A 14,610-nucleotide genomic window follows, 5' to 3' on the forward strand; every position below is an offset into this window, starting at 1 on the left:
AGGCATGAAAAAACGAATCTTACCCCTCCATCCTCCATTGATCGGTAAATATGAATGTCCAAAATGCCAAAGCGAAGGTATACTCCTCGGCATTAGAACCCTCCCTTATCGTGTTATCATGCATTTCGAACATGTCGAATAGATCAAATAACGTCACATTACGATTACACACCGCGGCGCAGAGCGGATTCAAGAACATAGACAATGTATTGTCAAATTCCGTTCACGACTAAGGGCAATTAGGAAGTCATTGTCGAAAGTTGGAGAACCAAAATAGCAGTTTCGTCCTGGACTATGGACGAGCGACTTTTTTGCAATTTTTCGTCGGCTCCGAAACTTAAGACGAAACTGCTGTTCCGGTTCACCAATTTTCGACAAAGACCTCCAAGCTGTTCATTGTCATTTGACGGTCATTTTCAATGCGTTTACTGTGTTATTGAATTCGTCCCCGTTGCAGTTACGAACGGAATCTTCATACCCCACCTTAATCTTTAAGAGGCTAACATGTATTGATCGGTAATTTTCAAAAGGCCAAAGCGGGATGTACTCGTCGAGAAGGTTTATTTCCAATTCGTCTAATGCCAATTTGCCCAATTGCCCGCTCGTCTACTATCATGTGGTTTACCATCAGTTCGTCCACTATCCACATGGTCTAATTGCCACTTTGCCCACTCACCATTTCGTCTAATAACCAGTTGGTCCAATTCAACAATTGCCATTTAGTCCATATACCATTTGGTCTAATTGGACTAAGTGTTAATTGTGCAAAATGAATGAAAATGAAATGGATATTAGACCAACTGGTTATGAGACGAAATGGTCATAGAGGAAATGGTGATTAGACGAAGTGATGATTGGACTAAATGGTTATTGGAACAAATGGTTGTTAGACGAAATGTTGATGGACGGAAGGAGTCTAATGCCATTCCGTTTAGTGTAATGATGAGACTAAATGAAAGCGGTCCATGTGGTGAGTGGACGAGTTGGCAGCTAGTAGACGAATTGGCAATTTACGATCGAGAATAGCTTCCTCCATTCTCAGATAAATCAAAATAATGCATGCCATATTATTGAAACTAGATCGGGAGGGGTAATGCAAGGAAGGAAAAAGAATGTTCGCATATTGTGTGTTCGGGCTATGTTTAGATTGCGTGCCGCGCACACTTTCCCTGACCTAGAATATATTGTTTGAACTGTTAAAAGGCAAGCCACATCCGCTATACAACAACCCGAATACATCCTATCGGAGATAATTATGTTTCTTGTTCAAAAAGGGGAACGCTGCTATTTACCGGTAACGCATAAAACGGTGTGCAACCTCTAGGTGAACAAAAGTATATATACATTATTCAAAGGGCTTGGAAATATGATTAAACATTATATTAAATCAACCTTGTGGATTCAAAACGTAGAAGAATTACTTTTGACGCAAGTTTCGAAATGTGGTCTATATCATGGTATAAACTTGTGCGTTAAACCAAGGAGTAATTTTGAATTGCACATTTTTTTTTATCGAGCGGAGTGAAAATTTAGAAATGCATATTGGAAAAATTTATTAACAGTATCAAACAGAAGTGAATATACTCCTCATGGTCGTATTGTTTGCAGCTTCCTTGGGAAAGAGTGCTTTATGAAATGAGACAGGCGCGGATCCAGGGGGCACAGGGGGCACAGGGGGCACGTGTAAAAATGTTAAATGTAAAAATGCCATTAAAACAGAGGTGTGCCCCCTCTTTAAAAATTGAAGACCTTTTTTTTTGGGGGGGGGGTCAATTTTTTCGGGGCCGAAATACCTTTAATTTGTGGTTGAAAATCTTTTTTTTTTTTGGGGGGGGGGGGCTTGTCAACATTTTCCTCCGAAAAATTTGAAATCTGCCCTCCCCCTTTTGGAAAATCCTGGATCCGCCCCTGAAATGAGGTATCTTGATATAATTATTGTTTGGTTTCAAGAAACCGATTCGAGTGAAGAACTGCGCTGAAAGATGTGTGTGTTTTTTAGAGGGATGTACAAACATCTGTTGAATAATATAATCACAATACCGATATTACCGATAAAACTTCAAAAAGGTGCAGTCAGAATTATAAACAACTCCCCTTTTATGCCCATTCTTATTTTTCATTCACGATATGTACAAATATGAAATGGGACTTTTTATGTATCTATGTTGTAAAGGATTTTTACCATCGTTTTTAATGAACTATTTTAAATCTAATTGTAATAATCATGAGTATCCTACTAGAAATGCTGCAAACTTTCACTTTCCTAAAATAAGAACTTGCCTATCGCATATTTTTTTTCTTTCGTCGCACAGTACTTTGGAATTGCCGGTTAGTTTGAAAACTTCTTGTTCATTTTATATTTTCAAACGTAACTTTAGAAAGTAAATCATACCACTTGTGTGTCTATGTCTTGGTAATGTTTTCTAATTGTTTTGTATATTTTGTATATAATTGTTATTATTTTAAAAGTAATTTTGGTCGACCTTATTGTAAGGAAATTCTCTCCTGCTTATATGGCTGCTTCCATCCCAATGCCATTTTTTCTTGTAAACTTATGTCTTTGATGTTAAATATTCTTTGTTCCTCATGTATTTTATCATGTTCATTTTATGCAGAGAGAAATATAACCTTAATTGAATTGAATATCGCTCTCTGAAAATTTCACCAATGTCAAATGTGAAATAATGTATAAAATGTTAGACATTCGCTAAATTTCACAAAACAGTTAATATGAACCTTCTGATCTGTATGCAAATGAGGGAATCGATGACGTCACCCACTCACTATTCATTTTGTTTTGCTGTTATGAAAATTAGAAGTACTGGATTTGTTTCTTTTTTTCATAAATATTGACGAGGCTTGTTTCTACCTCCTGAACATGTCGAATAACATTTCTCCTAATATATTGCGATTCACTGGACGGCTTTCTTATTGTCAAATCTGCTAAAACGTGAATTATTCATATTATTCGTAAAACAAAGTACAAAAGAAAATCGATTCTTTCATTTGCATAATTATCACCATGATGTACACATAGGTCTATTTGTTTTGATAGAATGAGCAGAATTTTAAAAAAGTGATAACTTTTTTTTATTTCGAATCCGATTTTTAGCAAATTGTCAACCACTTTGCTCGTTTAATTTGTCTTTAGTTGTTCAAACCAACTTTTCAACGGTATATGGACTTGACCTTCCTGTGTGCACCCGTCACAGCCTGTATACCACTTACTCGACCCTTGTTCAGTGTTATCTCGTCACCACCATATCAACATGCCACGTATGTAAATATTTGCACAAATAACTGCACAGTCGGCACTAAACATACTGACCGTGGAAACCAAAGGAGATCAAAATGGTAGATCCCAGCACCGCCGACAGGTGGTTTAAGGCAATGGAAGACATACCCTCCTTGCCTGAAAACCATGAAAGATACCGAGAAATCTTTTTGGCGCTTTCACCAACCTTTTTCCAGAAAGGGTTTCAGTTCGATGCCGTCACGGGATATTTCGACTCCGGTGTTATGGGACGTCTAATCGGCCCTGTTGGAAGCGCTAAAAATCGAGTATTCAACATGTTGGCTGTTGGTCTCGGAGAAGGTGGGTAGCACTCACCACTCTTTTTGTTTAGTTTCTTAGGGAGCCTAAAAACTGTTCGCTTCTACGACGCAAGACGCCTTCGGGAACACAGAGAATGTATTGCCAAGTGCCCGTCATAACAAAGCAGTCTTTGTCGAGAGTTAGTGAATCATTCCGACCTAAAAAATTATATTCTAAGCACTTTTTGAAATAAACGGTCTAGTTTTTAAACTAAACAATTCATGCGAGCGCGAAGCGCGAGCAGAAAAAAAAAGAGATTTCAGACCTAAAAATGGGACACTCTATTCATTTTTTTTGTAAATCATGAAACTTGTCGATATTTCTCTCTGAAAAAGGGATAATTTAGTTATTAGGAATTAATGAAAATTTTATTACCATATTTATTTATGTATTAAGCCTGATGAGTGAGTGAAATTTGTTGACATTTGAGGCCTAAAAACTGGATATTTTAATCACTTTTGTAATCATGAATAGGATTTATGAGTTGATATATTTTTAACTCTTAATGCGAGCGCAAATCTCGAGACAATTTTTTTGATAAACTGTCATAAAAGGGGGATTTTAAGTAGTTTGTTATAGAATTAATATATAAAAAATCTTATGGAATAAACAAAGACAATATGTAGGCCTACTTGGCAAATCGAATAATGCGAGCGTACAGCGCAAAAAGCTGCAAATGATATGAATTCACACCATAAAACGGACATTTTACAGAGCACTTTAAAAAGATCAATTTGTAAATCAAACAAAATAATAAAAACTCGATGTCCGAGCTGAAATATGTTTTGTATATTGACTTCAAAACTTGATATTTTAAGCTACATATCAGCCTATTGAGCAAGATATGTATTTCATCGAACAGGGTATGCGAGCGCGAAGCGCGAGCGAAAATTCAATAAAGTGACATGAAATATATATTTTTAAATCATTTTCCAAGTCTTTCCCTGACCTTATTTTATTCACTCGTCTCCCTTCTCTTATTTTGCTCTTCTTTTTCCTCCTTTCTTTCCCCTTCTTATTCTTTTTGTTTCTTTCCCCCTTTTTTTATTCTTACTTGCTCCGCCAATAGGGGCTTGGGGCCAAAATCGCCAACAGTTTCACGACCAAGAAAAAAAAAAGGAAAAATGAAAGATAAGGAAATGGAAACAGTGAAATATATCATTTTATTAAATTATGTTAAAATCTGTTCAAAACTTAAATAGATATGTAAATTAAAAATATCATTTTGGGGCTCGCTAACGTCTTTTGTGAAGTTTTACTCTATGTCCGCAATACCCGCTCCATATTCCCAATATCCGCAATATTCCTGGCCCAGAACGCCATTCTCTCTTACTCAGGATAATCCGGGAGGATAATGTAATAAGACAGAACTATATTTCCCGTTTTCCTCTGTTCCTTCTAATACCCTTGGTTGCATTTCAAATTGAAATTCGAAAGGTCGTTGCATTATGTTTCTTTTGTGTCTCGTCATTCGAAAGGCGCGTTTTAAGTGTAATTTTTGTCATATATATTTTGTTCCTTCCACACGATCCAGGTAAACATGAATTCCACATGCTTCAGAAGCTGTCTTCCTATTTCGATTCAATCCGTGTCACTGCCGTAGACCCAAATAAGGGAATGCTACAAACGTTCTGTGCAAGGCTCAATGATTGTGACGTCACGAAATCCATCGCGTGTCGTCCGTTCGAGGGGACCTACAGTGAGTTTCTGGAGAGCTCATTGGCTGATTACAAGTTTGATTTCATCACTACCATCCATTCTCTGTATTACACGGGAGATACCAATTGTGTCGTTGAGAGTATGTTATCCTCTCTTCAGCCCACGGGTATCGTGTACGCTGCCGTAGTCCATGGTCAGTATTAAACAGGGGAGCGTTTCATGAAAGGACTTGTCAGACGTTTTATCCGACAAGTCCCGTTTTATCCGACAGTTACCAAAGTAACAGTGTCTCTCAGCCAATCAGAATCAAGGAAAGATGTCAGATCTGACTGTCAGATCTGACAACTTGTCGGACAAAAATGTTGATGAAACACTCCCCAGATATTAGCAGGGCCCTGGGAACAATGGGGGGGGGGGGGTGCTGGTGTAAATGTGAAAAGCAAAAAACAAAACAAACAAAACTTTTGCTACAAAATGGAGATCAAATCGGTCCCGAGAAATTTGAAAAGCAAACAACAAGGTTTTCACGACAAAATGGACATCAAATTGGTTCCGAGAAATTCGAAAAGCAAAAAAAAAAAAGGGGGGGGGTTCATTACAAAACGAAGTTCGAATTGGTTCGGAGGAATTTGAAAAGCAAAAAATAAAAAATAAAATAAGAAATAAAAGGAAATTAAAAAAAGGGTTTCAAAACAAAATGAGGGTCATTTTGGTTACATTTTCAAATTTGTACACATCTTCCAGAATACCTAGGGATGCTGCCTAATACACGAAGCACCCCCAAGGAGATTTTAGGGGGTTGCTTTAGCACCCCTTGCTTCCTATGGCAATGGATATTACCTAATTAGAGATTGAACATTATATAGATATTGGCTACCTAGAGTTTTGGTACACTTCCCTGTCGGAGTTATATTTTCCCGAGGGATTATAATATGACTTGCTTGAAGCGCGCAGCGCTGATTCCATTAAGGAAAACTTTTCTCCCTCGGAGAAAATATAGCTTCGGAGGGGAGTTGAAATGTGACATTGAATAGATTGACTAGGCAAGATCTGTTATATTATATTGTATAGTCTATGTGGAATCATCTTCGGGGTCTGCAATGGGTTTATGATAAACTCACAATGCTTACTGCAGCTCTGATCCGGCGTCTTAAAAAAAAAACGACTCCACGACCTTTTTTTTAATTGATTGGCCCATATGCATGGCCTTTTATGAAAACGGTTCCACAACTTTTTTTTGATTGATTGGCCCATATGGCCTTTTATAAAAACGGTTCCACGACTTTGTTTTTGATTGATTGGCCCATATGGCCTTTTATTTGCATTCAACATGAAAACATATGATGCAGCAGGATATTTGAAAATAACATAGATAGGCAAGGTAAGGGATAAAAAAGCAAAATACAATTTAAAAGATAACAATTTACAACAAATGAAAAGCACGACATATCGGATACAGGGACCAGCAAAGGCCGAAGGCCTATCAAGGCTAGTCCACTAAAATGACGTACAGATAATTTAAGTATACTCCAATACAAAAAGGCAAACAGGCAACAAAAAGTATATTGAATGAATGATTGATTAATAAGAGATGATTTATATTGTGTTGTATTGTATTTGCAACTGCGACGATTAAATGCTCCGATGTAAAATCTGCTCGTGGTTACTTTAAACCAAAAACTCTAATACAATCCTAACTGTAAACCTGTGCCCTCTGTTCAAGAAGACCGGAGCAAATGTTTTAGTACATGCGGTATTTAGATGAATAAACAATGACACGTTTAATGTGAAAAAAAAAACCACACACATTCATTTGACGACACGACGAGCAATGAATACAAAATAATTATATCCAGTGGAGTATAACTAGCGTTCATGTATAATCTATACAGTGCGTCCCACAAAAAACTAAACCGAGATTTAGCGATGATTTATCATAGCTTAATCATAAAAACAATAGACAAATTACCTACCAACGTAAAGCTTAGAATCTCCTCTTTCATCTGATACTACTTAGATTATTCCTCATTCATGCATGAGTGAGCAAAAACAATTCGAAGAAAGGATGTAAAAAACTCATTTGGCGGGGGGTATCTGAATTTTAAACAGAAAGTCACATGACTAAAAAGTTCAATATTTGCTCTTTGATTTGATACCTTAATCACAGAAAATGGTCAAGAAATAAAAAAAGTTATGATCCCTCGAAACAATGCTTGTATTTCCATAATTTCATTAAATAAACGTGTTTTCACCGGTTTCCCACAGAAGCTATCGCACGGTAACAAAAGACTTAATGCATGGCTGATCGTCAACAAAACGGAGTGTCGAGTGAGTCTTGAATTATTGAAAATCAAGCCTTGTTTCAAATAACCAGAACTTTCTTATTTCTTGACCATTTTCTTTAATTGAGGTATCAAATAAAAGAGCAGATATTGAACTTTTTAGGCATGTGATTTTCTTCTTTAATTTCAGATAGGCCCCGCCAAATGACTTTTTGGTATCCCCTCTTCAAATTGTTTTTGCTCACTCATGCGTGAAAGAGAAATAATCTAAGTAATTTCAGATGAAAGAGGAGATTCTAAGCTTTACAATGGTAGGTCATTTGTCTATTGTATTTGTGATTAAGTTATGATAAATCATCGATAAATCTCGGTTTCATTTTTTCTGGGACGCTCTGTATAGTACCTCGAAGTTTAGTTTGACTTAATTGTCTGTCGTTTTGATTCATTCAGGGGCCGCGGAACCGGGGGGCTGGGGGGGGGGGGGCTTCAGCCCCCCCCCCACTTTTTTCTAAAACCGTGTACAAAAATGTAAAAATGACCATATGATTGTGATTTTTAGCATGGTCAGCACCCCCACTTTTGGCTCAGCCCCCACTTTGAAAACCGTTCCGCGGCCCCTGTCATTGAATGGTCGAAATCTATAAATAAGAATCTATCTTCACTAATTCCTTCATTTTACAGATAAAAATGATTTAGGGAAACTTTTAAATGGGAAACCATGGTTAACCAAGAGGACGGCGTTTTCAATAACAACGGCACTTGAAATAAAGTCCATAGCAGAGAGAACAGGGTGCAATGTTGACATTCATCGAGTATCTCTGAGGTTAGTATTTTCTTGTGTGGATGTAGAGCAGTGGCGTACCTGGGATTTTTCACAGGGGGGGCAAAACCGTCCGCCAAAAAATTTGACAAGCAAAAAAGAAACAAAAACAAAAAAAAGGTCTTCAATCACAAATGAAGGATTTTGTACCAGAAACAAACTTGACAAGCAAAAAAAAAAAAAAAAAAAAGTCTTCAATCACAAATGAAGGATTTCGTACCAGAAAAAAAATTGACAAGCAAAAAAAAAAAAAAAAAAAAAAGGGTCTTCAAGCTCGTCAGGGGGGGGGGGGAAATAAAGGTCTTCAAGCTCGTCGGGGGGGGGGGGGGCAGGGATATGTCCTTTGCATGGGTTGTGGCTCGTCAGGGGGGGCAGACTGCCCCCTCTGCCCCCCCCCCCCGTAGGTACGCTAGTGATGTAGAGGTAGATTTTTGCTCCGCGATGCATGACGGATTCAAAATTATGACAAGGGGTAAGGACATCTTTCCCATGGGCTATGTACTTAGTAGACAGTTACCTCATGGACAATTTTAGTCAAATGACCTTTCATCATTCTTTCATTATGATAGGCAGATTTCAAAGCAAGATATTATGTAAATATGCCTTACATAGCAGGATGCAGAAATTGCATAGACCAGGTGACTATATAGAATAGCACACCAATAAACATCTATATTTAATTGTTGCATTTCTACTTTGAATACATTTTGGCATGTTATAGTAATGTCTTGGCCAACTGTGAAATACCATTCCGTAGTGGACGCATTCTTGTTTTTTTTTGTGGATCTAACAGTCTAATTAAAAACAAAATTCAAAAGAATATATGAATAATCACTCAAGACATCAATGTTGGTGCTTATCTCATTGAATATTAAACCGCCATGTCACTTTAGTACAAATGACCCTCTTCTGATCATGCTCGGAATGGAACTCCGAACTGGCTCAATAATCATGGGTTTTCTCCTTAGTACCCATTCCTCTGGGGCAGTGATGAACCCAGTTAGTATATTGTTTTATGTCCTCATGACAGAGAAATATAATTTTAAGTAAAACTTATTAAAAAATCAAAAACATTTCTAAAAACATTTATGTATTGGAGTACATGGAAGAGTAGTCCTTGCATATGACACACTGATCTGATAGTATTCAGATCAGTGCTATATGACATCACATATGCGGGCAATTTGATGTCTCCATGGGTATAGTGATTACCAATCACTGGCGTAAATCCGTGTTGATGGGTGGGGGGGATGACTGAAATATTTTGGCATTTTTTTTGCAATCATGTTTTTAGATATGCAAGGAATTGTCATTGATATGTCCACAGTGGCGTATCGTGGGTCACGGCATTGGGGGGGGGGCACCAGCAAAATTGTTGAATCACCGAGTGAGTGCGCTAATGAGCGCGCGAAGCGCGCTCAGTTGCCAGTTTTACTGACCTAATAGAGACATTTTAAGGACAATGTCATTAAACGGGTATGTATCTCACTGATCAAATAATGCGAGCGCGAAGCGCGAGCTGAATTTTTTTTATATTCACACCTAAAAAGGGATATTATAATCAAATTTGTGTAATCATGATATGTACCTGTCTCGCTAAACAATGCGAACATTTAGATAATTCAGACCTGAAGTGGGGCATTCTAAGGTTTCTTTGTAGGAATTAACTAGGACCATACGTATTTCATTAACCAAATGATGCGAGCGCGAAGCGCGAGCTAAATTTTTTTTGATATATTCAGTTCAGAAGAAGGGACATTTTAAGGACTGATTTTAGGAATTCATTAAGAGCAGACATATCTCACCAATCCACTAATGCGAACGTAATCACGGACAGGAAATGTTTCATATATACGAAGACCTTAACATGGAGCAATCACTTTTTTAGTCATGAAAAAGAAGCATATGTCACTACATAAAACAACGATAACTCAAGTGCTAGGAAATATATTTGGTTTATATTGACTTGAAAACGGGATGTTTTAGTACAACAGGATTATATATCTCGTTAAACAGACAATGCGAGCACCAGGAACAATGAAGACGTAGGCCCTGGGCAAATTATGTTTCATAAAATTATGATAAAAATGTTTCTTATGTATAATGTAACATAACATAATTATAATATAATATAACATTATAATGAATAATATTGTCTTCTTTCCCACTACGTTTCTCTTCCTTTCTTCCCCTTTTCTCCTGTGCCCCCATGCCCCCCGTAGTTACGCCACTGTATGTCTATATGGCAAATACCCCTCCAATATTATTATCTGTTTTACCCCATGATGGTTTAATGGTTTTATTAGAGATTACATTAAAAAAAAATTGACATTCCATCTTATTCCCTTCCCAAAGACCCCAACATTGATGAATTGGAAGAAACGGGGGTTTCTCTTCAATGTTATAATAAGGACATAAGTATTTCGTTTGGAAATGGTGAACTGGCTCTTTGTTTGTATTTTATAATTCAATAATATTGTTTTATTGGTTAAGCGGTATTTTAGGAAGAATTTTCACCAATAAAACAATTATCTCTTGTGATTTTTTTCCATTTATTTCGTAAAAAGTGGGGGGGGGGGGATGTTTGTACAGGCCATCCCCCCCTCCTCGAAAAGTGGGGGGGATATATCCCCCCATCCCCCCCGGGATTTACGCCAGTGTTACCAATATTTACAACTTTTACAAATTCATAACTTTCTTATTGTTTGTCCGATACTAATTAAAGAGTTCAAACTTTCACCTTTCAACCTGTCAGATTTTTCTTTTTCATCTATTTTTTTATTTGGGTTAGATTTCTGCTTTAATTGGAAAGTTTTCAAAGATTTCGGCAGAAAAAAAGAAGTAGTCTGATCCAATCATCCGAGTTATTTCATATTTTGTCGTATGTGCACAGATCAATCTGGCTCTTCAATTTAACCCTTGTTAATTAACAGATATGAAACACGTTGGTAAATTATGACTGTTTTTTTATAATTGCTAACCCTTTTTCTTAGTGGGAGAGGAGGTGTAGTCTTTTCTGTTATACTTTATCTGATTTGTAAAAAAGAAAACAACATTTTTGAGTGATGACTCTCCCATTGTGCTTTACAACTTTTTATTTCTTTTTCTTTATCTTCCTATACTAGAACCGCACTTTGACCATATGATGAGAACCCTTTGCTTATGGTTCAGGCATCTTTTTACATAATTCGAGCGCCAGTTCGTGGCTAGTAAGCTTTAAATTGAAAAAAGATAGATTCAAATATTTCGGAATTATACTTGCTAATTGTCTTCCTTACAATTTTTTCAGGTACGTGTGCTCATCCATTTTTGACGAAGACTCGGACTATGGCAACATGATACTCGATTTCACGTCAATGACACCTTACTTCCGGCGCGTTGCACCACGGGATATCGTAGAAGATGTCTTAAAATTTTGGCGCAATAACCTAACCGATGAAAATGGAGTTTTTACTGCGTGTGGAGATGATGGTTTGGTGGTCATTTCAAGAGATTCAAACCAATAATGATATGTATTCATGGGGGAAACATGTCACATGTTTTGGTAATTGAGTTTCGAGGTCGATTTCATGAATGGGTCTTGCCTATTCATGGAGTGTTAATATAGCCACGACGTTTTCACTTTGTTCACGATTATCCGAATTCTGAAGCAACCTCATTTTTTGGGAAATGTTACCCATTTCACTAATTCGAGACCATTCTTAATATCATGAGGTATTCTTACGTGGCTATTACACTTCCCCTTTCAACTCAACAACGGAGATACAAAGAAAGAAAGAAACAAACTAACAAATCGCATACGGTTCATCTTTTATTTCTGCGTGTTTCAATATCGAGAATATGATTTCATGAAACGGGTATGGTTGGAACTACCCCTTATCGACCACCTTATTTTCTAAGCATCGTATCTGTGAAAATATTTATCAGTTTTACTTAGTTTTCGTCTGATTTGTGCAGAAAACAGACGATTTTACATTTGCTCATTTGCACCCTTCTTTTGAAACCGACCACCCGCGATACACTAAATTTACGGCCGATTCTTGTCTCGGCAGCGAAATATTTTGACTCTTCCAAATCAGTTTTATGACGTCAAAATGCTAAATGATCGCCTCACTACTTCCACTGCGAGCTCCGGCACATGATTCGACGATTGACGACGGAAATTTGTTCTAATGCCGTTTCCTATCCGATTTCTTGGTTTGAACAACTGTTTTTCGGCTGGGTTCGGGTCTAGTCAAAACAATTTTGATAAATTCTACTATATTTTTACCTTTTCCCCTTCTTTTTCTCTCGTAAAATCGATTCTTACCGTTCCTATGGACACTGCGCCTACTACTCCCCCGCCCGTATCGTTTGTAATACGCAATAATTTTAATGCGCGCACGGTGGTCGGTTCCAAAAGAGGTGGTGGATATGTGGTGGTCTCACTATATTTGTTATGAATAAAGTTTGTTAAAGAACAATAATTCCAATAGAATAGACACAATTCAGAACAGATTGCCTGCCTATAAATAAATGTTCGGAAGCTTCGCCGCGGTGGGCCTATATTCTTCGGGTCGCTTTTCGTTTGGAAGAAGCTTTTACAAAATTTGAAATTACTAGTGAACGAAAAGCAACTCTAAAGGGGGTTTCACACCGGGATCTGCGTATAGAGTTGCGTACGTAGAGACTACGCAACAGTACGCCGCCATTCGTTTTGCCTACGCAAGCCTACGCAACTCTTCGCAAACTGGGTACCCGGGAGGAAGTCAAAATATTAAACATGTTTAATTTGTTTGCGCACTGTTTGCGTAAGGTGAGGTCTACGCAAGTCTACGCAACATTAAGCAATTGTACGCCACTCCTACGTAACAATATGCCAAAATGATGTTTCTCAAAACACTTGTTAAAACTCGCGCATGGCTAGGCTGGAAATAATTATCTAGATAAATAGAGTAAAATTCACTGAGCAACATGCCGGGCAACATGCTGAAAATTTCTTTTTAAGAATTAGCAATATTTTGTGAAAACAGTTATGTGCACTTTGTCATGAATATTGATTAGGTGGGCTGATGTCATTACATGACATGATAATTATTTCATATTTTCATACATGTGTGTACGATACATCTCTCTTATAATAAAGTAAGTTGACTTGATCAGACTTTTTTCAAGGAAAAACAGAACTTTTTACTAAAATCTGTCATACTCTAACATGAGCTAAAAGAAATATGAATCAATGAATACATGAATAAACGAATCATTCTCAACAAAAGTGTTCCAATGTTAATAGCCATCAAGGAAGGCAAAGTATTGTTGCATTTAATGCACTCCATACAAAAAAGCAATATTAAACAAGTTAAATGTTCCGTCAAGCATATTCCTTAAATCAGCAGATAAGAGACTTTGAATGCGAGAAATGCATACATTTTTGTTGCATTTAATGCACCCCATACAAAAGCAATATAAGTTAGATGTTCCGTCAAGTATATTCCTTGAATCACTAGATCACAGCATGTTGATACGAGAAAGTGTTTGCAACATTTTGTAAAATATTCACTTTGCAATCCCATGTTATAATCATATATGTATGGTTTGATTGGTTTCACTGAGAGAATAAAGCAATTTTGATATCTATAGACTAGTCCAGATTTCGCCTAATATTTTGCTTGCGGTATGTGCGTATATGTATGTGTACTGTATATCCCAGTATATGTGATGATGAGAGTGGGCGCGCGTGTGTGGGTTCATAATTCATGTATAGTATATAAAAAGAAGGTTCAACAAGTAGGACAAAGAAAGGAGATGAAAAAAAAAGATAAAATGAAACGAAAAACAATACAAATAAGAGTGATCAAGGAGAGAGAGGGAGAGTTGAAGAGAAAAAGAGGTGGGAGTGTGAGAAATGTCAGATTAAAAAAGCATACATGTAGACTAAAATTTACGACTATATTTATTTAAATATTTATTGAGATTTCTTGATATCAAGAATGTATTTTGAAATAAAAAAATTGATTTTTGAATCAAGATTGGATTTTGAAATCAATGATGGATCTTGAAATCAAGAGTTGATTTTGTAATCAAGAATGGATTTTGAAATTAAGAATGGATTTTAAAATTAAGAATGGATTTTGAAATTAAGAATGGATTTTTAAATAAAAAAATGGATTTTGAAATTAAGAGTTGATTTTGAAATCAAGAATGGATTTTGAAATCCAGAATGGATCTTGAAATTAAGAATGGATTTTGAAATTAAGGATGGATTTTGAAATTAA

The 14,610-nt window shown here is 36.7% G+C and overlaps 1 protein-coding gene across 2 annotated transcripts; it reads left to right on the plus strand.

The window, feature by feature from the left end:
• Nucleotides 1-1,833: 1,833 nt before the first annotated feature.
• LOC129276149 (histamine N-methyltransferase A-like) lies at nt 1,834-14,137 on the plus strand. Of its 2 annotated transcripts, none has more exons than XM_054912578.2 (4): nt 1,834-3,595; nt 5,130-5,447; nt 8,218-8,359; nt 11,646-14,137. In XM_054912578.2, exons 1-4 carry the CDS (start codon nt 3,352-3,354, stop codon nt 11,860-11,862), a joined length of 921 nt encoding a protein of 306 aa, XP_054768553.2. In that variant the 5' UTR covers nt 1,834-3,351; the 3' UTR covers nt 11,863-14,137. The 2 variants fall into 2 exon arrangements, with proteins under 2 accessions (XP_054768553.2, XP_063965646.1); XM_064109576.1 differs by having other exon boundaries at nt 5,130-5,294.
• The last annotated feature ends 473 nt before the right edge of the window (nt 14,138-14,610 follow it).

This window comes from Lytechinus pictus, chromosome 14 (genome assembly GCF_037042905.1).
Source record: "Lytechinus pictus isolate F3 Inbred chromosome 14, Lp3.0, whole genome shotgun sequence".
Taxonomy (NCBI): domain Eukaryota; kingdom Metazoa; phylum Echinodermata; class Echinoidea; order Temnopleuroida; family Toxopneustidae; genus Lytechinus; species Lytechinus pictus.

Excerpts from the sequence above, each read along its gene's own strand:
- LOC129276149 (XM_054912578.2), top strand. The coding sequence starts at position 3,352 with ATGGTAGATCCCAGCACCGCCGACAGGTGGTTTAAGGCAATGGAAGAC. Across the intron at positions 5,448-8,217 it reads GTACGCTGCCGTAGTCCATG|ATAAAAATGATTTAGGGAAA; the intron begins GTCAGTATTAAA and ends TTCATTTTACAG. Across the intron at positions 8,360-11,645 it reads ATTCATCGAGTATCTCTGAG|GTACGTGTGCTCATCCATTT; the intron begins GTTAGTATTTTC and ends CAATTTTTTCAG.